The 27766-nt window shown below is 40.6% G+C and overlaps 1 protein-coding gene across 1 annotated transcript; it reads right to left on the bottom strand.

The window, feature by feature from the left end:
* Positions 1–21430: 21430 nt before the first annotated feature.
* prdm13 (PR domain containing 13) lies at positions 21431–27147 on the bottom strand. The gene is made up of 4 exons (XM_053327293.1): positions 26980–27147; positions 25388–25519; positions 25126–25246; positions 21431–22920 (listed from the first exon to the last, which is right to left on the bottom strand). The coding sequence occupies exons 1-4, from the start codon at positions 27145–27147 to the stop codon at positions 21431–21433; spliced, it is 1911 nt and encodes a 636-aa protein (XP_053183268.1).
* Positions 27148–27766: the final 619 nt, after the last annotated feature.

The raw sequence follows: 27766 nt of genomic DNA on the forward strand, positions 1-27766 counted from the left end.
GGGAAGACATTTGATTACTGCAGGGTTTAAACATTTCATTAACCAGATAACTACTGTAAATGGGTCCTCTGACTACCTAAATAGTAAATATTGATCTGGTCTGTGCATATGAACATGCTGAATGTTCATTCAGACTATCATGACCAAAGGTTAAGCCATTGGAAGATCAGAAGTTTGGAAATGATATCAGATATTTAGCCTTTCAGCTTTCCTACCTGATTCAAATTTACAAACTTTTGTACAACATTTCCTTTCATTTTCATTTGTCAGCTGCCTGGTAGCAAAAGCAACAAGGACACAGCACATATGGATCGAATACCTATGAGAGTGATGGAGACAGACGTAGTCTAGACAGACCATGTTCAAGGTAATTGCTTTTTTACTTTTTTCATAATATTTCCTCACAGCATGGCAGCCAGGGTTCTGAGGCTTGGTACTAATGTGTGACCCAGTGGTTGGAGACTACTGGTGCAGACACACTGGCTAAACTGCCTAAAACATATCTGATCATGTGAGTACTTGGTTCTTAATTCTTAGTTCTCAATCAGACATGATTGTTCAGTTATAATTTGCATATTATCCTAGCCAGTACAAAGGATACACAAAGCTACAGTAATCAGACAATCAGAATTCTTAATGGCAGACAACAGAGAGATATTTGATTGATTTTGGCAGATCATTTTTTTTACTTCCTCTAAAGTGATAAGTGGATCCTTCCAGCAGATACAGAATAAGGTGTCCAATGGACCAAACAGTTAAAGCAGTTCTGTCCTTTTTGATCCCAGGGTGAGAGCTTTTCAAATCTAGGTGTCAGGAAGCAATGCAGGAAACCCATGATACTTATTTCTAGCATGGTGCTATATAGAAAATGATTTCAACGCCCTGAGAACAGCATGAATAGATACCCTGTCAAATGCAGCAGTGGAGATGACCCAGTGCGAGGCCAGTCAGACATCAAAGGGTGCCAGCTGTTTTCTCAAACTGAGGGAGGGGGGGAGTAGGGCTGAAGAGGAAGATTGAGATGACACGTCGGATCTCCAGGAGTGTCACTTTGTGTAATAGGTGAGTGGCGGGTATTCATCTGCCTCGAGAGAGATAGAGAGGGAGAGAGGAAGAATACTCTATATGGACTTCAATGAGACTTCAGTAATTACTTATTACTGCACATATGGATGAGATGGGCGATGAGAGGCCTTGAGGCGTGCGTGGCTCTTGCTCCATCTGAAAACCACCTCCGGGGTGACTTCAAGAACATCCCTATAATGCTCCAAGACAAAAGTCTCATTACAGGTAATTATGGATTGCCTATATTGCCCCCTCCACCCTCCCCTCTCTGCAAAGCCCTCTACCTCACCCTCACTACTTTTATCCCCTCATTCAACAGGAGAAGCAGCCTGGGAGAGTAAAGCAGGGATGGAAGAGGGGAGGGATGGGGTGCTATTACCTGGAAGCAGACACTGATCATGGCCACTGATGCTTTACTGCACTTCCATTCATGTGGAGTGGCTCACTTGTGGGCAGCAATTACCGACCAAATGATCCAAACTGGGCCCTGTGATGAAGTAGCTGGACTGACTGAGTGACTAGCGCCACTATTCTTCTTTGCTTGTGCGCACAGTGTTGTCCTATATGCTTTTAAACAGAGTAGGGCTGCTGGGTGAGTGTGAGTATATGTGTGCATACTTTGCATGGACTAGTTATGCTATAGTGACTAGTCTAATAAGCAACTGAGGGTCCACTGTGACAGAAATGTGACGGCATTGTAAAATCTATGCTGCATGTTAATTGTTTGTATGTTTCAAGGTGTGGGATGTATTTGTTAATATGCACAAGTGAAAAGGGAGATGAAGGAAAAGCAACAAGAGCACTTGTGAAAGTACTAGACAGTGTAAAAAAGCACTTAATGGAAATTAACTCTTAACCCGCCCACTCCTCCTTCATGGATAGGAACTGAAAAGTTATCTTTATTAAATAGACAGAGAGATTTAGAGAAGCTGCTTTTAAAAAGATGAAATTTTGAGTTTTTACAATAAATTGAGGAATTTTACCCTGAAGGTTATAAAAAGGAACCAGATTTGATTTTAGGAGTAGATGGTAACATTTATTTTAGCTGGAGGTGGGAAATTGAGTTAGATACAAACCTGTTAACCAGACAAAAATGTCAATGTTGGACAATTCTGCAAAGGCCAACACCACTTTGTACCTTTCACTTTCTATTTGCACATAGAAACCATGGTTAGAAAAAGATTTGAGGTTATGGAGGTGAAGGTCGACTGCAAGTCTGTGAAAGGCCACAAACTCAGGTCTTCTGCATGAAAGTCAGCCTTGGGCTTGGCTACAGTGATGATACCAATGTGGAGACAACTGTTATTGTCCAGCTTGTGTTTTTTCCTACAAATTTATGAGATTGTACCGATGGAGATTGCTGATAGTAGAGACAATGTTGAGGAGGCTGAACAAATGCTCAGCAGTCTTCTTTTCAATAACAGCAAAACCACTTCCACTCTAGACCACTGCCATGACCTCTGCCCTCTGTCACAATGAATGGATATACTGTAAACACAATTATTTGTATTCAGTGCTGAGAAATTGTGGACTAGAAGTTGAATGTCCAGTTATATTAGTGAATTTCTATGTAACAAAGTTGAAACAGTAACTGTTGAGTTTTGTATTCAAAGCATGATACAATGTACAATACTGTTCATTCATCCCCATGAATATAATGTACAATAAATTCACCTTGTGTGGGCTACACTATGGTGAGACCTGTGTTAACCCTTTACCTCAACTTTCTGCACTGACACTGAACATTGGCATTGGAGGTCTATTGCAAGGAGTGGAATCCTCCAGTACAGATGTAATTCCTAAGCTACTGGACTGGCTCGACTATTTCTGTCAAATTAGTTTGGGTTATTCTCAAGTCCTCAGAGAAAAGGGAAATTTCATATTGTGTTCTGAAAAAAAATGTGAAATTTGCTAGTTTATCAACAAAAAAATCAGATTTAACAACCACTGACTGCACTGGTGTTATCACGTTATCATGTTTTTGAGTCCTTGAAGGGCTCAAGAACACCTATTCAATAATGACTCAACCTGTAATTATTGAAGTGTCTGGATAAAATATTGTATTTTTGCATATAAGTTGGTTGTTATGTTGTGTATCTTGCATTTATGGGAATATATATTTTTATTCTAAATCTTTTTATCTATTATTAGTAGTAGTATTATTAATAGTAGTATTATTAGTTTATAAGTAACATGACCACTTGACATATTGTAAAAAAAGGGGATAAAAGGAAACAACCTTAGATACCACTTGGATGAAGACAAGATATAGGGAATAAAGCATGGTGTACTGGAGATGAGATGAAACTTAATCATCAAAAGTAATAATGTTTTCTTCTCATTGGATAGGTCTTGTAGGTAATCTGAAGCTAATATCGGTCGGCATGTACTGTACATGTCACTGCACGCTAGCCCTGCTCCTCTCTCACCATGAGACCGCCAGTGTGGAGCTGGTGCAACAGGCAGGGCTGTCATCCACAGATCAGAGGCAACAATGGCGTCTTCCTCCGCCGCCTTTGAATATGTCACTGTGGGAACAGCATAATCAACCCCATGTCACCACCAGCTGCTCCATCCAGACCACATTAGAATAAACAACAGGCAAGGAAGAAGCGGAGGTATAAAGAGAGGAGACGAGTGGGTAGGAAAAACAGCAATACATTTGTCTTGTCTGCCACCAATGGAAAGATGATTGTTCTTGGTTATTTGGCCCTGTGTCAACACTGTGCTCCATCTGTGGCCGCTGGTGAATGAGGAGGCATGAAGCACAACTTGAGCCAGTAACTGAAGGGTGGTGGGGCATCAAGAACCTGCTGTGTTCATGTGTGAGGTACACAGCATTTACACTAAACCTTCAACTGCAGGAACCGGTCTGCCACATTCAGGGATAACCCTCATTCTGTATTTATCATTACATTGAGGAAGCTCAAGCTTATGGTGCTTCATGTTACTTCAGCTGTTCCTCACAGAGCAACCTTCACGTTTGGATGCAACATTTGGATAATACAGCGCCAGTGTCTCCTCATATTGAAGCGAAACAGAGATGAAGACAGAAGTCCAACGACCACAAGAGCTGCCATTCCTCTTCATAATGAAAGATTTCAGGACAGGGATGTGTTTAATGACAATAAGCTGTCCTTGGGAAAACTCAGACAGAATGTGAATGGTGGTTTTGTCATCATCTTTGACAAAGGGCCAGTACCTACCTGTACAGAGGAAGCTATGCTTCCAATTTCTCTGAGGTCAAACACAGGTCACCCTCAAACAGGCCTAGATGTAACATTTTGAGGCATGCACGGATCCGAAAACTCCAAAAGTCAAAATGTGTCACTTTAAATATCTTGAATCATTGAGTGGAAAAGAAAAAAATCCCACCATCATCATTTCTCATATGCAGTAAATTACATTAAATATAGGTTGTGTAATGCATATTCCACTCCTATTCATCCTGTTTGAAGTGCCCTCTCACTAGCCAAGATCTCTTCTCATCTCCAGTACCTGTGAATTATACAAAATGATGCGTTCGCCATTGATTTTATCAGTCCAGTGTAGTTGCTAGTAATCCCATTATAACATGTCTGTTAGTACAATAGCCAGATATGGCCTGAATAAAGGCAGCCTTTCTTTGCTTTGTCAAAGGTAGGCTGTCTTCCAAATTACTTCTTCAGAAGTTAAAAGGCCCACTGCCTAATCAGTCTATTATACCAGACTAATAGATGACCAGTAATTGCAACTAATAACTTATTACTTATCTACACAAATATTCTAATAGCTTGTATTTAGAAGCCAATTTTTCAATGGACATAGTGAGAAAGGAGGGGGGTCCTATTCACAAGCCAGACAGACAGCAACACAAAGAAATACTCCCACAAAGGAAGCTTAGAAAGCAACCTGTAGCATGTTTTTTCTTCTCTTAGCTGGATTAATATCTAACCTTATTCATGGGGATGTGAAACCTCAGTTTCGTCTTCATCTCCAGAGCTGTCTAGCAGCACGGCTTTGTTTGGTACCGGGGCCCCTTTTGAGAGAGACAGCGTAGGGAATTATAGATAATGTCCTCTATCCTCTCCCCCTGCTAGCCTGCTAGGCCTCAGACACAGAGCTCAGTGGGGCCCAGAGAGGTGGACACACTGTACATGATTTCAGCTACAGCAGCCATTGTAGTCACGACAGGGCTCACAGGTGGAAGCACATTCAGTCACAGCCAGACTATGAGGAATTACCTATGAGGCAAAATAATAAACCCTTGCGTGTGGTACACGCCACTCACATTTGTTTCAATACAATATCTGATGTGATGGGACGATGTTGACATGAACATTTTAGATAATAACTCATTCAGTTTATAAAACTGGATCACTCATATTAGTCATTGAAAGCTGCTCAACAGCAAAATGAATTCTTTTTAATGAACTGCTAGTTAGTTTTCTTTTGTTCTCAGCACAGCACGTCACATTATCTCCTGTAAAACCTGTTAAAAAAAGCTAGACATTGTAGTTATTACTAGCCGACATCCTAGTTTTTGAGGTAGTTACTTACCATAAATAGCTAACTAAAGGAGATGTTTGAGTCGGTCTATTACAATACTGAAGTACCCATATACTGTAAATGTGGGAATGGGTCTTGAGTTGCTGTAACAGTCCCTATCCACACTGGCCCTGAAACTATTTCCTCACAAGGCAATTACACTGTAAGAAACAAGGGACAAAATCCACTTCCCTCATTCTGTGCAAAAGTTCATTTGAAGCTAATATGAGGGCTTTGCAGTTAGCTAAATCAAGCCGGTATCTTACAAAATTGCAGTCTATATAGTTCTTTTTGTTAAAAGTTGTCCACCAGAGTAGTTTTGCATGATTCACAGTTAAAAAAAACTCCTTATTTATCTTATACTGGTTCTTTATGAAACCCCTCAGTTCAGCCTCTGTCTCCTAACAGGCAGTTTTGGCTACTGTCTCTTTCTCTCTTTCCCCTTTCAGTGAGCCCACAAGTTTTTAAAAGGCAACATAAGGCGAGACTCTTATTGTGAAGAATTAACTGTGCATGAAACATGTTTCGAATTAGTGGAGCCTCATGAGTGGTGGTTAAAAGTGTTTGACACAACACAGACATGGAAATATTTGGAGCTCTTTGTTCAGTAGACATTAAGACATATTGCAGGTAGGAATAGTACAAGCAGAAACAATCACAGTGATGATGTTTGATGAAGCGCTGCAGATGTGTGATGGAAAAACAGTCACAGCATGCCAGCTCAACACGAGTCATGGCTTGGAGTGAATAATCCCCAAAACAATGTAAAAATACCATAATATTAGTGGAGTGGAGCAGACGACCATATAAAGAAATTAGTCACAAGCTGGCATCAGCTCAGACTGAGAGAAGAAAAAACTGTTCAGAGTAGTCTGAAGCCAGTACTTTTTGCTCAAAATAATTACTCTATGTATGTTTGCTTCATTATTTGACACTTTGGCCATGTCTAATATGAATATGCAACATTGTAACATTATGACTGAAAATAAGGAAAAGCATGATAGGTCCCCTTTAATGTACATCCTACTCCACTGTCAGTAAACATGCTTTGGACTGAATCTACAAATGTGAGGAACCATCATTAACAAATATGTTTATTGACCACAGTGCATTGAGGATTGAATGAGCAAAGGACAATAGGGGTAGTTAAAGGGGCAGGACACACAAAAACCCACTGGGAGTATACAGCCCCCGCTGATCAATGACCTCATCCAGAGTCAGTTTCTCTTTCAAAGGCGGCGAGACCAAAGAGCAGTGGGGCCTTTTCAGCCTCACAGATAACAAACCAACACCAGACACCCAATAAAGAGACTTCCACTTCATTTAAAAGCAATTAATATTCTTGGCTGGCCGGCGTGATCCCTTTGGTGTGGCAGGTCTGTACACGCCCCCTGCACTGTAATGGAGTTGACTGGTTAACTTTGAGTCTGTGGCCAGTGTTGGCTGCCTGGGTGAGAGCGCTGATGCGCAGTGGGACACAGTGTTTAGATCAGAGTGAATGGACCTGTCTCACAGCCCACTGCACCCCAAAAGAGTCTCCTCTTCTCCATCTCTCTCTCTACGTATCTCGCTCTTTCCGTCTCTCCCTCTCTCTGTCTTTAACGTCCTCTTTCTCTACTCCACGTTCTCTCAGAGTCTATCTCAGCTTTTGTTTCCTTTTTTTCCTCCCTTTCTTTCTTTTTTAACTTCTCTTCTTCACTCAGTATGAATTGGCTTTCAATAGGAGCAAGGGTTTAAATAGTTTGCCTTTGTAATGTTTGGTAATGATTGTCCTCTGAGGATGTGAAAAACAGGCTGGAGGGAGAAAAAAAGTGCTCCTTTAAGCACACACACCCTTGCCCACATCAAGAGGAAGACGAATAGGTGTGTAATAGAGTTCACATATTTTGTATTAAATAGATGTACTGTGTGCCTATACTTTATATCAGTTGTATTTGATTATAGAGAAGAAATACAAGAATACAGTTCATTATGGCCTTGTGGATCCTTTTTTGGCTCACATCAAAAAATATAGACTTACTAGTGTGTCCTCATTTTTGACTTTTGGCCCCTAGCTGCTGCTTATATGGGAAAATCCAGGACTTCTCCCAGTTTAGCAGTCAAGTACAGCACAGTCTAGACTGACATGGTAATGACACTGCGAGGGACAGACACAAAGCAGTGATAACTAAAATTAAAAAATACATTCAATTCAGTGTTTTTTCTCAGACGTTTTAACAGACCTCATGTCCACAGATGTATTTGTGTCACATACAGCAAGGACAGACATGTTAACGCTTTCATTTACACCTTCATATTAGAGTACACCTGACCTGTAAGAGCAAACCTATCAGACTCAATTTAGTTTTCCACTTTAGTCCAATTTGTTTGGGATGATCTGAACACGGCAAAGTACAACTGAAGCTGATGAGAATGTCATTAATTTAGTCATTAACCAACGAATTGGACAAATTGAAATTCTGCCTAATAATGGCTATAGAGAAAAGGTCAGGAGATCACATTGCAGCTCTTCCTATGGGGAACATTAATGTCTGTAACTAATAGTTGTCGAGATCGTCAGCCTATACCAAAATGGTGGGCAGACCAACATCAAGCATGACTTCATAAAAGTCCTTAAAAGTTTACCTTAAACTCCTCTGGTGCTTAATACAGGTGCAGAAATAAAGTGAACCAAGAGTTAAAGAACATTATTATAATCTATCAAAGTTGCATGCTGGCCTAATGTCCTGACACCAACCACGAGTGTTTACCAGCTTAAAAATGATGTTTTCATAGCTGAGTAGCAAAGTGTCTTTACAGCTGGTTATCTTCAATACAGGAGCAGCTGATATACTAAAGCAATGAATAGCAAAAGACTCATTGGGAATATTAAAACTCAAATCACATTTTCCAACTGAAATAACAACTCAATTTCAAGTGAATTAAATTAAAGGAAGATCATCAAGTTTGTTGCTTTGAATACAAGTTTAACCTCGTCTGTGATTTTTTTTTTAAACGTAAACTTTAAGCACATAAAGGTATTTATAATAAAATGGCTTTGTGTGTCCTTGGAGATGGTGGAGAGGTTTGCCTTCAGAGACCTTGTGCTGCAAGTTGAATGATAATGACTAGTGCATTAGCAGTCGCCTGGTTGTTTAGTAGGCTGAGGCTAATGAGGAAATCAATGGGCCACATTCAACACATCTTTAGCCACACACACACACACACACACACACACACACACACACAACTGAAGGATAAAGAGCTTTTCCAGCAGTAGACCTCATTCATCCTAAGGACTGATAACATCTTCCTAGCAGTCACCTACCAAACAAATGACAGAATAACTGAAGTCTGAATGTCTCGGATGAGTCAAACCTCAACAATGTCAACAAGGGGGATAAATTGACCAGTTAACTGTTTGTCCCTCACAGACTGGCGTTCAATAGTAGCTTGTAGCTGCCTGTGGGCTTCAATTAAATCCAACTTTTAACCCGCTGGTTAGTCGATGTGAGCTAGACCTGCTACTTTTACTGCCTCACACAAGTTTCTCTCACTCTGTCCCACATATCTGGATACTGAAGAATTTAGTCTAATGTTACAGCTTAGCCTGTTAAAATTACATATTTTCTGAAAGTCTTTTACATGTGCCAGAATGACCGGCAAGTTCTATATGCATACTTCATCTTTCAGTTTTCGTCACTTTGAATTAAAACATTTTGAATGCAAAAATACTTCCCATAGTTTGAGATGCCTATGCATCAAATATGAAGCAGCCAAGTGAAGATTATATTATCATAGTATTAGGACTGGAAGCAGAGGGTAACAGCTCTGCCCACATATCGCACATCCAAAGCTCACTAATATATCTCTTTATCTTTATCAGAGGGAGGGGGAAGGTAAACAAATCTCAAAAACATGTAGTTTTGTTTGTAATAAAATAATAATTTGTGGCATATTGACCCAATCAGCCTCTCTCTGACCTTCATAAAATTAAACTGAAATCTGTGAGGTCAGTGATTGAAAATCCCTACTTGAAAACTAACTGGGGATATCAGGTTTCTCCAATACTCTTTATTTATGAAAACATGGTTTCCTGTTTTCATGGCCTTGAAGAAATTGGGTCCCTGCAGACAGTAACTAGGTAACTGAATGCTGACAGAAACAGTTGGTTTTCATTGCACCTGAAACATGCACTTTGTGCTGTTTGGGTATCCTCAGTTATTCTGGTATGTGTGCATGCTTGTGTTTGTGTGACCAGCTGTGCGTGTCTTCTCTACCTGGTTTACCAGCTCCAGGACAGCGGGCTGCCAGGAAAGGAGCCCCTACTTCATATCCACTTTGTCAGTTGTCTGTCGCTGCCAGGAGGGCCACATGTCTACCTGAGATGGATGCTTCACATACTGAGATACTGAAAGCAACAAATTCTCAGGAGTTCACTGTTTTTTGGCCTCAGCAGTGTGCAGTCTAATGTAGCCACAGTATCTGCGTTCAGACTGACTATTACCTTTGTTAAAATCATTCTGTTAATGTGCGGGTTTGAATTGTATGCATTTGTAACTTGGACATGAATAGACTCCTGAGCTCACAGACCTGACTGCTTGATGTGAGGGGTCTGAACAATAGGCATTGTAATTTTCAGAAACCTGCGCAAATGAAAATTCATCCTCATTATTCATGACATCAAACAGGGCTGGGGCCCGAAGCAGGCTCATTTGCAGCTGAATGTGGGAGGCTGTGAAGACACTGGCCTGTTTAGCATGTGTTTGTGTTGCAGAGGTGGTGGAGGGATGGAGGAAGAGAGGGTACCAGTGGGCCACAGCTGGTGTGCCACAGTCTCGACCTTCTACCTGCTGCTATCACAACTGACAGGCTGGGGCCCGACGAATAGTCTCTCTCTGACTGAAGTCGAGGCTTTGGCCTCTACCTATGCAGCAAACTTGTCTCCTTGTTTGTCCATATGAGGTAAACTCGCTTACTTTGGTATTGTTTGTTGCTACTGTCTTTCCTGTCAGCATACCCATTCATCTGTCTGTACCTCTTAACAGGAAGGACCTCTATACATTCCAGTAAAATGTGCACAATTATGATGTGACGCTTAAAGTTTCCCTACAAAACTAAACCATTCTCTCTGATCTTTACAATTTGATGTAGCAAAGAAAATAATATAGGAAGTGAAGGTAAATACAAATGCACAGCTGTTCATCTTTGCATCTGATTTGAACTTGTGTCCTCTTCCTTACCTCCCTGTGTAACTCCCTGTAGTGTTATACGTGCATGCCAACATGCATCATAGTTTTCATGACCATGTTCCTTTATGCTTTCTTCCTGCATGTGTGTTTCATCCCCTCTCTGCAGCTCTGTGAAACCAGCTGTGTGTTTACTCTACCTGGTTTACCTGCTCCAAGAGAGCAAGCTGCCAGCAGCCGCACTGTCACTTCAAATCCGCTCAGTCAGACTCTCTTCATCGCCAGGAGGACCACATGTCTACCTCATGATATGGCTGTGTGTATGTGTTTATGTGCATGTTGTGTGCGCGTGATGCAATTTGTTCCATCTCTTTCAAACTCTGTCTGACCAGCTGTGCGTATTGATTCTACCTGCGTTCATCTCCTGGTCTACCTGCAGCAGGGCTGTCACTCGACATTGGTTCTGTCAGACTTAAACCAGGCTGAGAAATGGAGACAAGCACTCGCTGCCTATCTGTCAAAGACATGTTTTTGTTTTACCAAACATGCTTCATCAGAAAACCAAATCAACTGACAAGGTCAGGTGTGTAGCAAATTTTGTACTACAACTCAAAAAATATATTGTACAGTTTGGTTAATTTCTGGTGGTTTTATTTGAGATGTCTGTCTCTCAGATTTCTGCTTCCATCCCAATACAATTTAGAGTTTAATAAGTGTCCGTAAGACCGTAAACTCATTTTTACCTCATGATGGAGTTAGATTATTAATCAAGGGTTCACCAAAGTGATTATAATTCATCCACGGACAATAGTGATATTTCACTAAAAACTGCAAATGTCAACCTCATGGTGACTGGAGAGGAAAATCAGGAATAACCAAAGTCATTAGGGATTCATTGTCTGGGAACTATGGAATTTCTGTATAGTGCCAATCCATCAGAAAAGTGGATTTTTTTTTTTTACCTATTGGTGACTCATGATGAAAAATGAGAGGATCACCAAATTCATTAGGATTCCTCCTCAGGGGACCATGAAGTCTGATTGGCAGCTGAACAATGGCCTTTGATTAGAGCAAGGCATCCTGACACTGTCTGTTTACAAGGCCACAGATTGTGCATGTAAACTGTGAGTGGGCTGAAAATGGTGAAGAGTGGATAACCTTTTGAACAGTGAATGTACATGTAAATCAGTCTGGACAAAAGAGAAGGACCAACCGATTAACTGACTGACATTGCAGTCCACAGAGCGACATTGCCAACATGGTTAAAAACACATAATAGCAACACTGCAAGGTTAAAACATGGCAATTTTTATTACAGTAAATATTGTAACTACATTTTCCCTTTACCTTGATAGTGGACACACAGATTTGTATCTGCTGGCTATTTTTTGCAACAAAAACTTTTTCTGTAAGTTGTTTTTGTGGAATATGTCTGCTACCAGTGCTCCTGTATTGAACATCCTTGTGTCAGTTGACATGTATTGCATGAGAGCCTTCAACATCATGAGCTATTCTCAGGCCAGGTTTGGGTCTTTATTGGTAAAGGACACCGTTGAATTCATTCTCCTTCAAGCACAGAAATACACAAATATCTGTTACTGTGACAAACAACTCTCCAGCTGCCATAGAAATGGGCTATTTTAACAAAAACTACAAGCAAATCTGTTAACTGGCATTGCAGAGAATCACTGCAGACTTTATTGTCTGGACAAACATTTTTAATACACTTTCATCTGGGCAGAGGCACACTGAGAAGCCTTAAGCCCTGATGTTTATAGCTGACATACCAACTTTATTTTAATGCTCTTTGGCATTTACATCCTTTTCACCACATCAGAAGCTGCTGAAAGGCTAAATGATCTCACGTCACTACAGTCTTTGGGTTGGGAAAAGAAAAGTTGCTTTCATACACAAATGAGAATTTCCATTTTTCCAGTTGTCATTCATCATCAGTACATCTAATAATTGAGCTCTCCCTGAAAGACTAATTAAGAATCTAATATATGCAGTCACACTGATTCTTCCACATCAAATCTTTTTGTTCCGTCTCGACATGTATTTGTTGAATATCATCTTCATATTTTCAGTTGAAGACATTCTTTGATCAAACATTCACATCACCTTTACACAGGGCCCACAGCCTTTGTGGTTCACATATGAGGTTACAATGCATGCAATATTTTACTGTTAATTTCAAAAGAATAAAGTAGTGAATAAATGGCACCACACTGCTGACCTACAGCTATTCGTCCCTAACCCTCCTACAATGTATCCAGTCCAACATCGCGGTTTTTCTCTTATGATTAGTTTTTATGTCCTTGCTGTAATCATACTTTTCTGTGCACATGCCAAGAACGATTGATTGAGTTATCTATTGTTATGGCACTCAGTTTAGAATAGCTTTGTGTTCAAACTTTTGCATAGAAAACCACAAAAGAAACATTTCTTTTGAAGTGATTAAAGACCATAAGACCGTTCCAAATTGATTTCTTAAAAACCATACAGATAACCAGAGACCTTATGCACCTCAATGCAGTGAATAGCACATGTAGGAGTTTAAAATTCCAAAATGAGTCTGAAACATCTTCTATCAACATCATTTCTCATCCGTTGCTTGTTGAGTTGAGGCAACAGACTGAAAAGGATTCCTGTGATCAAGGATACCAGCACCAGGTTTTACAGGACACTAAATCATAGCCTAGAAACAAGTCTGCCTTGGTGTGGTGGTTGGCCTACCGATGTCTGGTTTTGGACCAAACTCTAGGCTTGGCTGATGAATCACCCATGGAATCTTTGTTTTACTTTGAGCCTTTAAAAAGGGGTGCAATACATTTTATCTACAATGTTTTGTCTAATTTACAAAACCCATCACTGGAGATTCTATTGTCTGCATGGGAGGGGGTTTTGAGGGTGGCTTGGACAGCAGTGCTGCATCACTTTTATTTCTCTATAGCCAAACTCTCTAAAATGTTCCCTGACGTAGATGCAGACTCTCCCCTGCCTCTCTAGCACACTCATTCTGGTAATATCCTAATACATCTATTTATTGGAGTTCAATCTTCAAAATTACATTGAAATTTTCAAATTGACAGTTCAGCCAGATTACGTATTTTTGACATAGTAGGAGAGAACAATAATAATCTCTCTGGAATTAAACTCAAGATAATCAAAGGTGTCACTTAAAATGTTAGAATAGTGATTGATCCATCTTGACTAGAAGACTCTTCATCCATCAAGCTGGACTCAGTGGCTTGAGGAAGGTGATGCAGCACCTCAACTTGACAAATTGAGAGTCACAATATGTGGCTCCTCTGGTGACTTTGAGAGAATTTGGAAAGCACTTATGGATTACATTAGAGCTAAGCATTAACCACCCACCTCCAATTTCTGTCTTTGTAGCTCATCATAGTGAGATAAGCCACGGACCTTTACTTTGTGCCTGTTTGTTAATATCTGCATATTTTATTTTATTTTCTTCATTGTTTTGTTTCCACATTGTTGTCTGGCTTTTCTGAATGCTTAAAAAGGCAATAGAAATATGTTTTAAAACAAATTCTAAGCTGGGAGTCAAACTCTCTCAATCAAACTCTTTTTTTTCCATGGCCTCACTAATGAACATCGCTAATTGATTGAAAACGCTGGTGGGAGGGGATGAGCAAGCAGGATGTTAATGTGGGGGAGCCAAGGGGGTTTAGACACGACAGCATCTGGATCTGGTCCAGACTGATGCAGGGGCCCACAGCTGAGCATTGTACATAGAGGAGCGAGTATAATACAGGGTAAAGTGAAGGGAGCAGACACATAAAGGGACAGTCAGCTCCATCCTCTGAAACCGCTCCCCTGCTAAGAGTGAAAGCACTTTGTAGTTAATTAGAATCATTCCTGTGGGTTGAATCATGGTGTGCATTTGTGGCCAATTATAATGAGAATGCATGTTTGGGGTGTATTTTTGGTAAACACTTATGTGGACCACACTGAACTTCTTTTTGTCTAACACGATATGCAAGATAATAAACCTGACCCACCAAGAAAGTAAATGCATCACATCACATTCAACTGCAAAGCACTATGTCTTTTTCTCCAGATAATTCCTTCCACTCAAGCCAGTTTGAAACCCCTCAAATAGGAGAATTGGGCTCAGCAACCTTGTTGAAAATTTTTATTTCAACACAATCTAAAGCATGTGACCAGAAATGAACATAAGACAGCCAGCAAATCAAATTGGTGTTGGTTGTTTAGTTCTATCTTTGCCACCACATGTGCCTGACTCACACTCAGTCTCAACACCCTTTTTACCTTCAGTAATGGGAAACCCTCAAGATGTCTGCAGTGCTCCACTTCAGGCGGTTGTTTTCTGGAAGGAAAAGGCCAAATTTTTCAGCAACTGAGTCAAAGCCTCCACTTAAATCTATTGAAGCCTGACAGACCAGCTGGAGTACCAGCACAGACGTTTGTCCAACTTGTCACACAGCTCTGCCACTTTATAATAAATGTAGGTCCTCAGAGTGTAGTACTTGTAAGTGCCAGGCAAAATGTGTCAGTTTCTTGCTCGAACAAGCTACAAGAAGAGGAAATTTGTGCAGCTGTGTGAGGTCCAAGAAGTTGTCTAACTTGCCTCCAAAATTCTCCGTAAGTTGTTGGTGCAGAGCCTGGCGGAAATGTTGTTTTTTCAGAAAGACTATTACAATTTGAAATTCGGTATAAAATACAGTTACTCATCTCAGAAACGTTCTACAGTACAATACGTAAACAATTCAGGAGTCGACTTATAGTTTGATGAAAGGTTGATACGTGTTCAGTGGACGGATAGCTGTGGTACAAATTAGCTTGGCTTAGTGACTGGATGTATGGGGAGGTTAGCTTCTCCTGGTAACTCCAAACTTGTTGTACTGTGTGCTCTTAGCTAGCTTGCCAATGTTCGCAACTGGTGAGAATACATACAGGAATCATCTGACTTGTTCAGTATTGGATGAAGCTTCTCTGAGGATGATGTTAAGCTAGCTGTTAATGGTCGCTAACTACTCTCAAAAGACTGGCTGCCTGTTAACCCAACATGTTTGCTATTTCTACATGTGTTCTGTAGGTTATGGGTATGAGAGGCTTTGGAGTTCAAGTCATTTTCATTTTTCCAAACGAGAAATGTGCACCCTTTAAATGAATAACTATTATTATTATGCAGGCTGGATGATCTTGTGCACTGGCACCATTTTTAATTCCAGTTCAAGCACTGCTAACAGATAACAAAATAGAAGATGTGTGAAGCTAATGTGACCTCAGTGTGATGCTAGCTTTATGCTTGATGCAATGTCCCTAGCTCAAGGTCCACATGCCAAAAATGATGCCATGCACCAAGTTGTTGCGTCAAAGTTGTCACTGTGCTTGGTTGCAGACTTATGAATTTTAACAACTAGGTGCGTGCTGTGCAAGTGGTCCTGCTGTTTCTGGTGGAGCTCAAATGGCTTTTCCAGTCCATCAAACACTGAGAAATGGACAGCAATTTGGATTTGGAGGTAAGCAGCAGTAATTATGTCACACTGCAGGATATTGTTTCTGCATTTGTGTTTGTTTTGCATGTTCATTTATTTCAACCATATTTTGTATTATTTTGCTTAATCAGTTTTGGGATTGTTTTGAGATGTTCTGTATTATATAGTTGTGTTGTGTGTTAGTTTTCTTCTGCCGTTGTGGGAAAGCACAAGTGAGCAGATAATTAATGAGCTTGAACAGTAGGACTGGCTATTGAAACAGCACACAGGACACCTTGGAGCCAATTAAGAGCTGAACCATGTTGGGAGGAGGGTTGTAAGCCAGGAAGACACGAGACAGAGGAGGGAAGCTATAGGCAGACAATACACTGGGTGAAAAGGAGCAGAGCCAACGTTGGTATCTATGGGCCAATTCTAGGGTGCTAGGCATTATTTTAACTGTGTGCTGTGTTTATTATAGTTTAGCTCCCTCTGTGTAAATATATTATCTTGGTTTTGTGGTTAAGTTTTAAAATGTTTTATTCCTTTTAGCTTTTCATATATTTTCTCTTGTGGGAATGCTAAACTGTGGAAAAAATAAATTCCCTGTGCTGCTACACACCGCTCTCCCTTGTTTAAACCAGACGCTTAGCTGTTAGAAAAACCTTGAGAGTTCCTAGGCTCTCATAAACCTAGGTGGCGTTGTTAGACAACATTCAGTAATGATTTGGCCACAATTACAGTACACAGTTGCAATGTTTAGCAGTATGTCAGCGTTTACTGCTGTTGACACGCGGCCTACTTTACTTCTTTACTTCAGTTCTCTCTATTGTAATTCATTTCATGTGTCATTATTGCACATGTTCTCTTTTACGTATTATACAAAGTGACCAAAGAAAGCAAGGGGACGTGTGTGCCAATTGTGGAGGGCCGTGCCAAGGTGTCTTGCATGAGTATAAACAGAGATGTAATGTACTTGCACATCCTTCCTCTATGACTCTTAGAAACTGAAGCGTGGAGGTCCGGGGGGGAGGGGGGTTGGGGGGGGGGGGGGGCAGAGTGCACCCTCTTCAGAATGCCAGTGTTTACCTCACACATGCCTGACTCTACACAGAGAATCTCAGCACCAATAAAATGCTTCACATGGGAGTAACACACAACAACAGAGGACCTGCACTTTATTTGAGTCAGACACAATGGAGGCAGACCAATTGTTAGTCTTTATAATAACACCCAAACATGGCAGTGTTTATGGAGTCTTAGGGAGAATTTAATTTCACATTCTGTGACATTTCTGTGACCTTCCGTACAAACCCTCACATTTCAATGATTTTTCAGGACAGAGAACTTGTATACTGGAAGTCTCAATTAGCTATTTGGACAAGTCTCTTTATATTTCAATATAACATTTCTTGAAGGGAATATATTTATTATTATTTATCAAAGGTGTTAGTTGTCACGAAGATGATAAACAATGTATCAAATGTATTACAATGTGATTAGGCTCAGTTTTATAAGATTTTGAGAGACTGAACACCACAAAAAGAAAAAGTAATAATATAAACTGTATGTGTATGTATCCTTGTAGTTAGATTTTCTACATTTCACCATGAGAGTATTGAAACATACAATAAGTAGCAGTGAAAGAAGAGACTAGACATAGTGCTCCATTATAGACAGATATGTTTTTTCAAAATTCCATAAATGGATTCAGTTTGCTTCATCAAGGTCACACCTATTTTGCCACCTTTACATCTTAAAAGAAGTGAAAAATAAGATCATTACTTACCAGCGACCAATTTTAGTAATCATTTGCCAGCAGCTGTCACTGTAGACTTTATGCTCCTGTTGCTTCTGTATGGTCTCAACAATACCTAGGGGATTGTGAACAAAACAAGGCACAAACGTGGGGTAGAACAGCTGAAATAAAGTCAACAGATTTACTTATGGATTTGTCATGAGTGCCTTCAACATCATGCATGGACAATACAGTGGTTTTCTCCCCAAAGTAGTAGAAGTCTGTGAAATGACACTCATTGGAGTCCACCATATCCAAGTAAAAGACAGCTATTTTTCTCATTCCAAAACTCACGGTATGAATAATTAAAGGAACTGCAAAAGCTTGAATAATCCAGATTTTTTTTTTTTTTTTTTTAAACATGCAGGCATTCAAAAGGATACAAATTCCTTGAACTCAATTGGAATTTCAGTATTAATTTGTTTAAATAGATTTTTGAATAGCTGCAGACATGTTCTAATATGATTTCTTCTGCATCTTCTTTTCCAGCCAGGTCTCTTTAATCTGCATACAAATAACACACCTTTACATTTTTGAGGTGCGTGCGCAGGTGATTCCTTTCCGGGGGAAGTGAGGTCATTTTAATGGGACGTTTTAAGGTAACAAGAAGGCGGACTGGGGTGGATGGCTGTTTTAAAAAAAAAGTATTGCTTACCTAATTTGTTGGTTAGTTAATTATTAGTTGGCAGAAAGTAGCAGAAGCAGTAGGAGAGCATTGTTCGAGCAGACCAACCGGACATCCTCAACATCAGGTGGGGCATTTTAAATAGCGCCATAAAAGGAGTGATTGATTTTTTTAACCATATTTTACTGTTTTAACCCAAACTACATTTCACTAACACTATCCAAATAGTTTTTATGTTTAAATCTAACCAACCGTACCCCGAAAAGGTTAACATTGCAGTATTTGAATTGACATATCACCTGTACGCAAAATTGGATTTTGGCGTAGGCACTGCGCAATTTAAAAGCGTAAAGTCGTGTTGTTTTTACGCAGTCTTTTCTAACTAAAAGGACATATTTGGACACGCTGCAGTAAATGTACTTTGTTGGTAAAAGATTAAGTGTTTCTCTTTTGCCAGATCACCTTGAAGGTTTGCAGGTTTAATAGACCTACAAGTGTTACATTTAGTTTTGGTTAAAGACTTCAAACATCTTTCAAAGTGTTCTCTTATGTCTCTTTATACTCCAACACTTTTAGGAGAGATTTTTTTTGTAGTCCACCATTTAGGTATTTGACAGCAATACTTTTTATTTCACAAATCAATATTTAATATACAAAACATTTGATTGTATTATTAAATAATATGCATTGTTTTAAATTAAACATCCTCACAGTTTATGAAATAGTTCAAATAAGCTCCAACTTGACCTGATCTGATAATATAATAATAACAACAGTGTAAGGATCAATATTAAATATGATATCATAATGGTATAACACTGTAAGGGTCTGTATGCATTCTTAGCTATCTATTGAATATAATTTGCTAATAAAACATGCATGCTTTTATTAAAGTAAGCCTAGTCTAAAAACAAAGCAGGTTTTTATTTATTTATATATAAATGTATTCATATATTTATTTATTCGTACTTGTAACTGAGTATTTTTACACTGCTATATTTAATCCAGTAAAGAATTTAAATAGTTCTTCCTCTACATTGGCAGAAAAACAATTCCACTTGGACACTGGAAAAGGGTTGTGGTGTGTTCAATTTAACGAACGACGAAATTAATCAGCATCTGCTCTTATCCAACAAAATGATGATGATAATGATAATGATGATGATTATGATTATGATTATTATTGTTATTGTTATTGCTGTTATTATTATTGAAACAAGGAGAAGAAGGAATGTTCTATTCCTTCCAGCGATGACATTTTGTACTGGCAGGCAACAGGCCTGACAGTTGAGACTGATTTTGTCAAACAATACGTTCAATAAATGCAGTATTAATATACAATATATAATAGCAAATAATGACAGAACTTTACAAATACTGACAGAACTTAGCCATATGTGTATGGGAGATGTATTAATGACATTAATTACACTAAGATTTGGGAATTTAACAATTTGCATGGAAACCTTGTCGGGTTAAATCCTTATTGTTAATATTCATCTCACTGATGAAACAAAAGAAAGAGAGAGAACACCTCCAAACCACGTTTTGATATTTTAAATTTAATTTATTCAAAAACCAACCACTTATTGGACAGGAGTAAAATATTGTCTTCGTGGACAATATCACTTATAAACAAACGTATACAACACTTCTCCACTGAAATGTGAAATATCATACTTTACACTTCTTTACATAGGCTTATAACTGCAATCAATACATTTTCTTTCTGTAGAAATCATTCCTTAAATAAACTGCTGGCTGCGTCTTTAAGAACAGCGTGCCTCGGCAAGAAAGTGCAAATTAAAGTCCAGGGTGTTGTTCAATGAGGCGCCGGAAGTAAGTTCTTTAATGAGATCATGGAAAAAAGTTCGATTATAATGATAATAATAATCATTATGCAGCCGTCCTGTTGAAATGAAATGCCCATTGCTGTTTTTAAAGTGCAACTGACAGTTTAGAGGGGAGCGTGTGAACACTGTGAATGCGTTGCCCATTTTTATTCACAATAAAAATAAAAACAAAACGAAAAGAATCATATTCTTTTTGCAGCTCATAATTTCCTAGTCTGATAGAATGTAGTGCTCTTTATATTTAAAAAAAAATTGGCCTTTAGTAAAGTAGAGGGAGACATATAACAACAGACAGTCCTGTTATCTTCTTCTTCTTTTTTTCTTTTTTTTACATTGCAAAAAAATATATACTCAAGAAGTCATCTAGTCTCACATTCAGCCTTGACTGTTTTTCTTCTTCTTAAAGCGACTGGAGACGTCTGTGAGTGAGGCTGGATCATTGTAGTCTCATCGCTTTCATGGAAGAGTTTTATAGAGATGTCAGTGTTTTTGAGACATGGCAGAGAAAGACAGATTTCTCCACTGGTATCAAAAATGAGAACAATGAAGATTTGGTGTTTTTTTTTTGTTTTTTTTTTTTTAAGGAACTGTAACACTGCTGCTGATTGAAACTTAGTGTAGAAACGTGTGTCCTTGAGCAAGACACTGAACATTTCATCACTGTTACAGGCCCCTTATTATAAGCTGTGTGTGTGTGTGTGTGTGTCCAAATGTGATCTTAATGTTGCCCAATGCTGCCTTTAAGTTAAAAAAAAAAGAAAAAAAGAAATGTTTCAGTTTCATTAAGTTTGTAATCCAAAGCTCAGACGCCCAATGTCAAAAAAATATATTAAAACGCAAGACTCAGTACAAGACTAAAGGACATGTTTCATTGTGTCACTGCACCATTTTAACACAGTGAGCAGTCTCTAAATGGCCATGAAGTCATCTCAGTCATTATTTTTGCTCGACTCTTGGTCGCTCTGGTCGTCAGTGAAGCACACGTCCACGTCGCTGTCATTGTCGCTCTTTTGCTCCGCGTCCTCGAACAGGCCTCCCGGTTTGTCCTCTACTTTCTTGACGGTCTGCCCGGGATGTCTGGACTTAACGTGCCTCTCCAGATCCCTCCTTCTCACCAGCACCTTGCCGCAGAAGTCGCACCTGTACGGAGTGTTCCCCTCTGCGTGGAGCCGGATGTGTTTGTTCAGATTGCTGGGGTCCCCAAAGGGCCTGAAGCACACCTTGCACTTGAGCGGCTTGTAGCCAGTGTGAGTCCTCATGTGGATTTTCAGGCCGTATTTCCTGGAGTACAACTTGCCACAATAGAGACACAAGTGTCCTTTTTTAGGTTTGCCAGAGCCGGCGTTGCTGGTGCTTCCGGCAGGTATGGACTCAATCCGCGTCCGGTTCTTCTCCGCTGCGATTTCAGACAGCTGTTGCGTGTGCATGGCGATCTCTCGGTCGATGTTGGTGATCGAGCCCAAGTCTTGGCTCAGCGAGGGCGCACCAAAGTAAGACATGGACTCTGGGTACTTGAGTAGGTTGCTGAAGTGGAATTTGAGCGGATAGTAAGGTGAGCTGTACAGGAGCTCCCCGTTATAAACTGTGAAGGGCATCAGAGGGATGTTACAGTCTCCACCGTAAGTTTTGACACCATCGAAATGAGGGAGAGAGAACCGTTCAAAATGGAGTCCGGGGGGCATCTGGGGGTAACGGGACGGGGAAAGGCCTGAATGCATCCGGCTGTCCACATGCTTAAAAGCCGAGGTCTCCTCCATGTGAGGCAGCAGCGGGAAACCACGGATAGCGTTTGTGCACGGCACCATTGGAGATGAGGAGTCCATAATCGCAGGTGTGCACTTCGGTGGGTGGTTCCCTCCTCCGTTCAAGGTCTCACCCACGTTGCGGATTGGTTTCATGTTCCCTATGAGTTTGCTGAATCCTAAACCGCTCAGCTTCCCGTTGGCGTCCTCTCTGGAAACCTCTGCGCTCGGGACTTTGGAGATGCCGGTCGGTTTGAAAGCAGAGCGCACTCCCGGGTGGAAGCCCATGCTGCTCAGCACCGAGGATGTGGCGCCGAGGCCGAGGAGGTGTCCTTGGTTTCTGGCTGTCGTGACGCTCATGTCGAGGGCCCTGTCCTGCTCCTCAGAGCTGCTTTTCTTTACCAGTCCTGTTTTGTTTAAAAATGGCGAGGAGGACACTGTCCGCCTGCCAGAGTCTGAGATGGAGGAGTTATTGTGACCGCTCCTCGGAGAGGTGGCTGTGTTTGGGATGTCTCCAGACTTTGGTGACCTGCTGAAGGTCTCGGTACCTCTGGCCTGCTCGCTGCTCACGACCCCCCGTCCGTTGCTGAGGGCGCAGTGGAAGTGGATGTGGGCCTTGAGTGTGTTCGGGTATTTGAATATTCTCCAGCAGTACCAGCAGATGTAACGCTCCTCACCTGCAGACACAACAAAGATAAAAAAAAACATGAATGATGAGATGGATGCGGATCATTAAATGAAACAACACAACATGAAGTCAGATAACATTAGTGACATTCAAATTAACAATTTATTCCCATGCGTAAAATGCTGATAACAGGTGACAACCTGTAGAGAAAATACCTGTGGGCGCTTGCACAGACTAATGAACCCCTCTCCCCTCCACGCCACCATCAACACACATTACACACGCACAGAGAGACGGAGTGGAGTGTGTAGTAAAAAATCGATTGTCCCACTAAATTATCACTGCACAAACTCAATATTCTCGTTGAGATGTGTCTTTAAAGCGCAGCATTTCTCTCACTCACTGCAACATTTTACCTGAAATTAGAATTTAGGCCTAATGTGTGTAATCCGGTTTGTAAGATCCGGTGCCAAATGGTAATAGACACAGCGAATCCATCTTAATGACCCCCCAGACGAGCACTCAGAGGTTAATATAGATGTAATGATTTTGTAATCCTCCATTGTTTATGATCACCATCAAAAGAGCAAACGCCCTGCCCAATCTGGCGCTCATGGAAGCGATGCATTGAATACTAGACTTTCCCTCTCTGCGCTCTTTCCCGTGGAAGTGACAGCAGCTGTTGCTTGAAATCGCAAGTCTCCAGAAACAATGGCGCAGGCCCATCTGTTGACGCCTAATAATGGGAGAGAGCGTATGTCCAGGAGCGCACACGGTGTGTTGGGCCGGAGAATCAGGGCAATATACACCCCACATAAAAGTTAGCATTCATTAGACCACAATACCTTAACGCACCCACCTAATTTACCGTGAAGCACTTGTTTTTGAATTTATTTGCTTTTGAATACATGAATATTAATGACGCCATGACATTTGTTCACCTCCGTCTCCTCACTGAATCACCAGCCTCTTCTTCTTCCATGGCCGACAGAGACGTGTCAATTCCTGCTTTTAATTACGTTTTTTTTATCTTATGTTTCAAGCACAATGTAATTATGTAGGACTCAAGTTAAAGATCGTTTCAAGCTTCTTCTTTTTGCTTTGATATATATTCAATAAAAGGCCCTCCAAGCAGGAAATAAGCATCCTTTATAAATAATAAGTAATCCTCCAAAACACACAGCGTCTATTAAAGGAATTTTCCTAATAAAAGTATCTGTTGAAAATAATCTTTTTTTGTGTGTGTGTGTGTGTAATTGTTGTTAAACGGATTAGTTTCCGGTGAGCTGGTGTTCTGACAAGATTAGAAGGATTTAGATTAATCCTCAAGCGCAAACACTAAATCCTCATCACAGCCCAAACACACACAGACTGATGAGATGACAAAACTCACCAAAAAAAAAAAAAAAAAAAAAAAAAAAACTATGAAACGGAGCAATTGGAGAAAATGAAGCATGTATGTCCACTGTAAATAATTATGGAGATTAGTGTCTTAATTGCGCATATTTTAGGTTATGTGCTGCCAGTCTAATTCATTTGTAATGAGATTTTTTTTGCATATGATATTTACATCCAAAAATGTTGTGGCTTTTTTTTCATGTGATTTATCTGAAATCTTTCCAGTAACAAATAAACAACTAAATAATTAGAAACTGCAAGAAAAAACAAATTGCCTTAAAGTTAAATTTGTGTCCCTTTCTTTTTTTCTGAAAACACAGCTATGGTTAATATATTTATTATAGTTTTTTTTTTCTTGTAATTTTACTACAGTCTACTATTTTGCTGGTATCCTAGATTAGATAAATTACCAAATGTGTAAAGGTAAACAAATAAATAAATAAAATAGGCCGCCTGAGGAAAAAAAAAACACAACATGCAATTGATTTCCATCTCTCAGCTATAAAGGAGGGACGCCACGGGTATTGGCAGCCATTTAAGCGTGCACTGATGGACCCCTCAACATGTCGATGACACTGTCAGGCCTATCTGGTTTAATAGACACGACTGAAGCTGAGTGCAGGCCCACTGCCCCCCCCCCCTGACACCAATCTTGACTAAATAAGTTGCTTTAAAAACTCATTTCAAGTCTGTAAATTGTGTTGTTTAATGGATAAAAACCTGAATGTATTTTTACTCGAAGATAATGTGATGTGGTTTTATTGTTATTATAATTATTAAGAAAAGAGGAAAAAAGGCAGTATTTCAATTCCCACTGACAGCCCCCCCGCCCCCCGGATCAAACAGTCTGAATTACCTTTCTCGTCGTGTGTGGGAGTGGCAGTGGTTGGCATGTCGTACCACTGGGCCAAAGCGTTAGAGTACCAAACACTGAGTTCCTCTCCTGCAGGGATTTCTCTCAGCACGCGGTAGAAAATCTTAAAATATGCCAGAAAAAAAGGAGGAGAGGAAAAGAGAGCGTAAAGTTAAAATACAGTATCCACCAGGAATTGGGGGGGAAAAGTGACTTTCAGAAACTCCAATATAGGCCCTGAAAGTGTGAGCGGATGAATATTCACCTGTCCTCCAGGTAAATCCGACACTGCTTCCAGGTTTTGCTCTTGACTGTTCCTGGCGGCGCGGATGAATCCAATCCAGTCTGGCACAGGACAGCCCGATTCATCCACAAACTCCCCCCGTACCAAGCGGACCTAAGACCCAAACAAGACGATCAGGAGAAGCATGAGCATGAATGAAAAGATGGGAAATATGAGCACTAAACACCCTTCAACATGCAGGTAAATATGCCACATTAATAAACCAATAACACATTAGGCCTATACTTCAAATAATGCAACCTCTGCAAGTTTTTTATTTCCTATTTATTATTTCCATGGATCTATTTATTAATCGATATATTTATTTAACGATTATTATCTACCAATATCTAGTGGCTGCTGTACCTGGAGGTGTCGCGGCTCTACTCATGATCCACACAAAAACGCCGTTAATGCCTCTTTATCCGCTCTGCTGATAATTTACTAAAGAGAATGACACACGGGCCTAATTGAGTTGATATGGGAAACGAATTTGAGGAGTGTCAGAGCGTTTCTAAACTGTTCAAGGACATTAAAGATGGAAGCGTGACATTTGACACAGAGATTGCACCTGATGATCGCCGGCGGCCCCGGGGCCACGCATTTAGACGCATCAATCACAACCGTTGACAGCTGCAACAATAACAGGGTGCGGCTGGAAATGCACTTATAGGAGCAAATTGTTTATGATTGTTTGAGTAAAAAAAAACCCAGCTCGGATAATTTATTTGTTTGTTTATTGTTTTGCAAGTTTTTATTTGACTATTTCTAATGTTTTAACAGCTTTTAGTAAAGAAGTAAATTTTCTCCCCTGCACCTTTAAAATCCCATCAAACACCAAACTGCTGTTAATCTGAGCAACCAAATCCAATAACATAAATGCAGTAGCTCTAATTTTTCTCTTTTCTCACTGTTATTATTGTGATTTTTTTTTCTTGGCCCCCAGGCTGCTTCCCCGACCCTCGGTGGCATCTTTTTCTGTGTGGCTGGATTACATTGAAATTAAACGGCTCATCGGGATAACAGGCCCGCCAGGCAGGGAAATGTGAGGCTGAAGTCCCACACAGCGCACCCCCGGTCGCCCATTAGGCCGGTTAAGTAGCAGCACAGACTGACAAGTCGGCCACTAATAGAGCTCAATTATTTCTAACTTGACAGGGCCAAACCAATTAATAAGAGAAGGCCCGATGGAGTTTGACAGTGCAGCTTTAAAATCCAAAAGCCAGTTCGAGCTGTTTAAATGTAAGAGATTAGGGTATAAAAGCAGACTTTAAAAAAAATCTGTGGTTTAAATTTTTCACACATAAAAAATATTTAAAAAATATCTCTTTGGATTTTTTAACTATTAATTCAGGTTTGAAATAATGCAATTAGTATTAAATATAGATATAAAAGTTGACTACTGTAGCTGCATCACTTATTTAAAGCTCTCTAATGCACCTGATTGACCTGCATCACTTCAGATGTGTCAGAATGAGCCGACTCCAGCCAAAAATACAACTTCAAACTAAAGCAATAACTTATTCAAAGATATATTTTTAAAAAGTTTCGGCAGTCTTTTTTTTTTTACTCACCTTTTTCTTAGGTCCAACTTCTTTGCGGTCCGACACGTACTTCCCCAGTTTAAAGATGCCCGGTACCGGTCCTATCTGGAGCCCGGCCGGGATGCTGCAGTCCGCAAACACACTGACGGTAGTGGGCGCCCGGGTGGCTTGCATGGCGTGGGGTGAGATCAGAACCATGAAGGCTGATGGAGACCGAGTGGGAGAGTGCAAGGGAAGGAGGAGGAAGAAGAAGAAGAGGCGGTGGAGGAGAGGATGAGGACCGGCCGATATCCGCCCTCAAAGTGACGCGGTGCCGTTATGCTCTCTGGCTTTTCTAGTGATGGTGCAGGCAAGGTAGCCCCCCTCCACCCCTCCCCTCCCCATGCACAGCCTCCACTCCCCCTCCAGCCACCCCCACTCCGACCTCTCCAGCTCAGGATGCAAGTGTGTGTGTGTGTGTGTGTGTGTGAACGGGAAGGGGAGGGGGGAGGGGGGGGGGTGCAGAGAGGTGATGCTTTGCTATAAGGTAGCATAGGGAGGGATGGAGGGGGAGAGAGAGGGGGGGTCCTGAGTTTGCAGCAGCAGCTCTCCTGTTTGTGTGTGTGAGTGTGAGAGAGTTGGGCTCTCCCAGCAGCTGTGAGGAGAGGGAAAACGGGCCGGCATGGTCACATGGAGACTTTCCCTCACCCCTCCGCATAATGAATTGCTCCAAAACGGTCAAGAGACACAAAGGGCCAGGCGACCTTCCCATCCCCAAAATCCAATTTGTCAAGGGCAGAGAAAAGAGGGTGCAGAATCAAAGGTCCAGAGCGACCAT

The sequence above is a fragment of the Scomber japonicus genome, chromosome 10 (genome assembly GCF_027409825.1).
Source record: "Scomber japonicus isolate fScoJap1 chromosome 10, fScoJap1.pri, whole genome shotgun sequence".
NCBI lineage: Eukaryota > Metazoa > Chordata > Actinopteri > Scombriformes > Scombridae > Scomber > Scomber japonicus.

Coding starts and splice junctions, on each gene's coding strand:
- prdm13 (XM_053327293.1), bottom strand. CDS start 27,147: ATGGTTCTGATCTCACCCCACGCCATGCAAGCCACCCGGGCGCCCACT. Junction 25,247..25,387: donor CGGATTTACCTGGAGGACAG/GTGAATATTCAT, acceptor GCATATTTTAAG/ATTTTCTACCGCGTGCTGAG. Junction 22,921..25,125: donor TCCCACACACGACGAGAAAG/GTAATTCAGACT, acceptor TTGTGTCTGCAG/GTGAGGAGCGTTACATCTGC.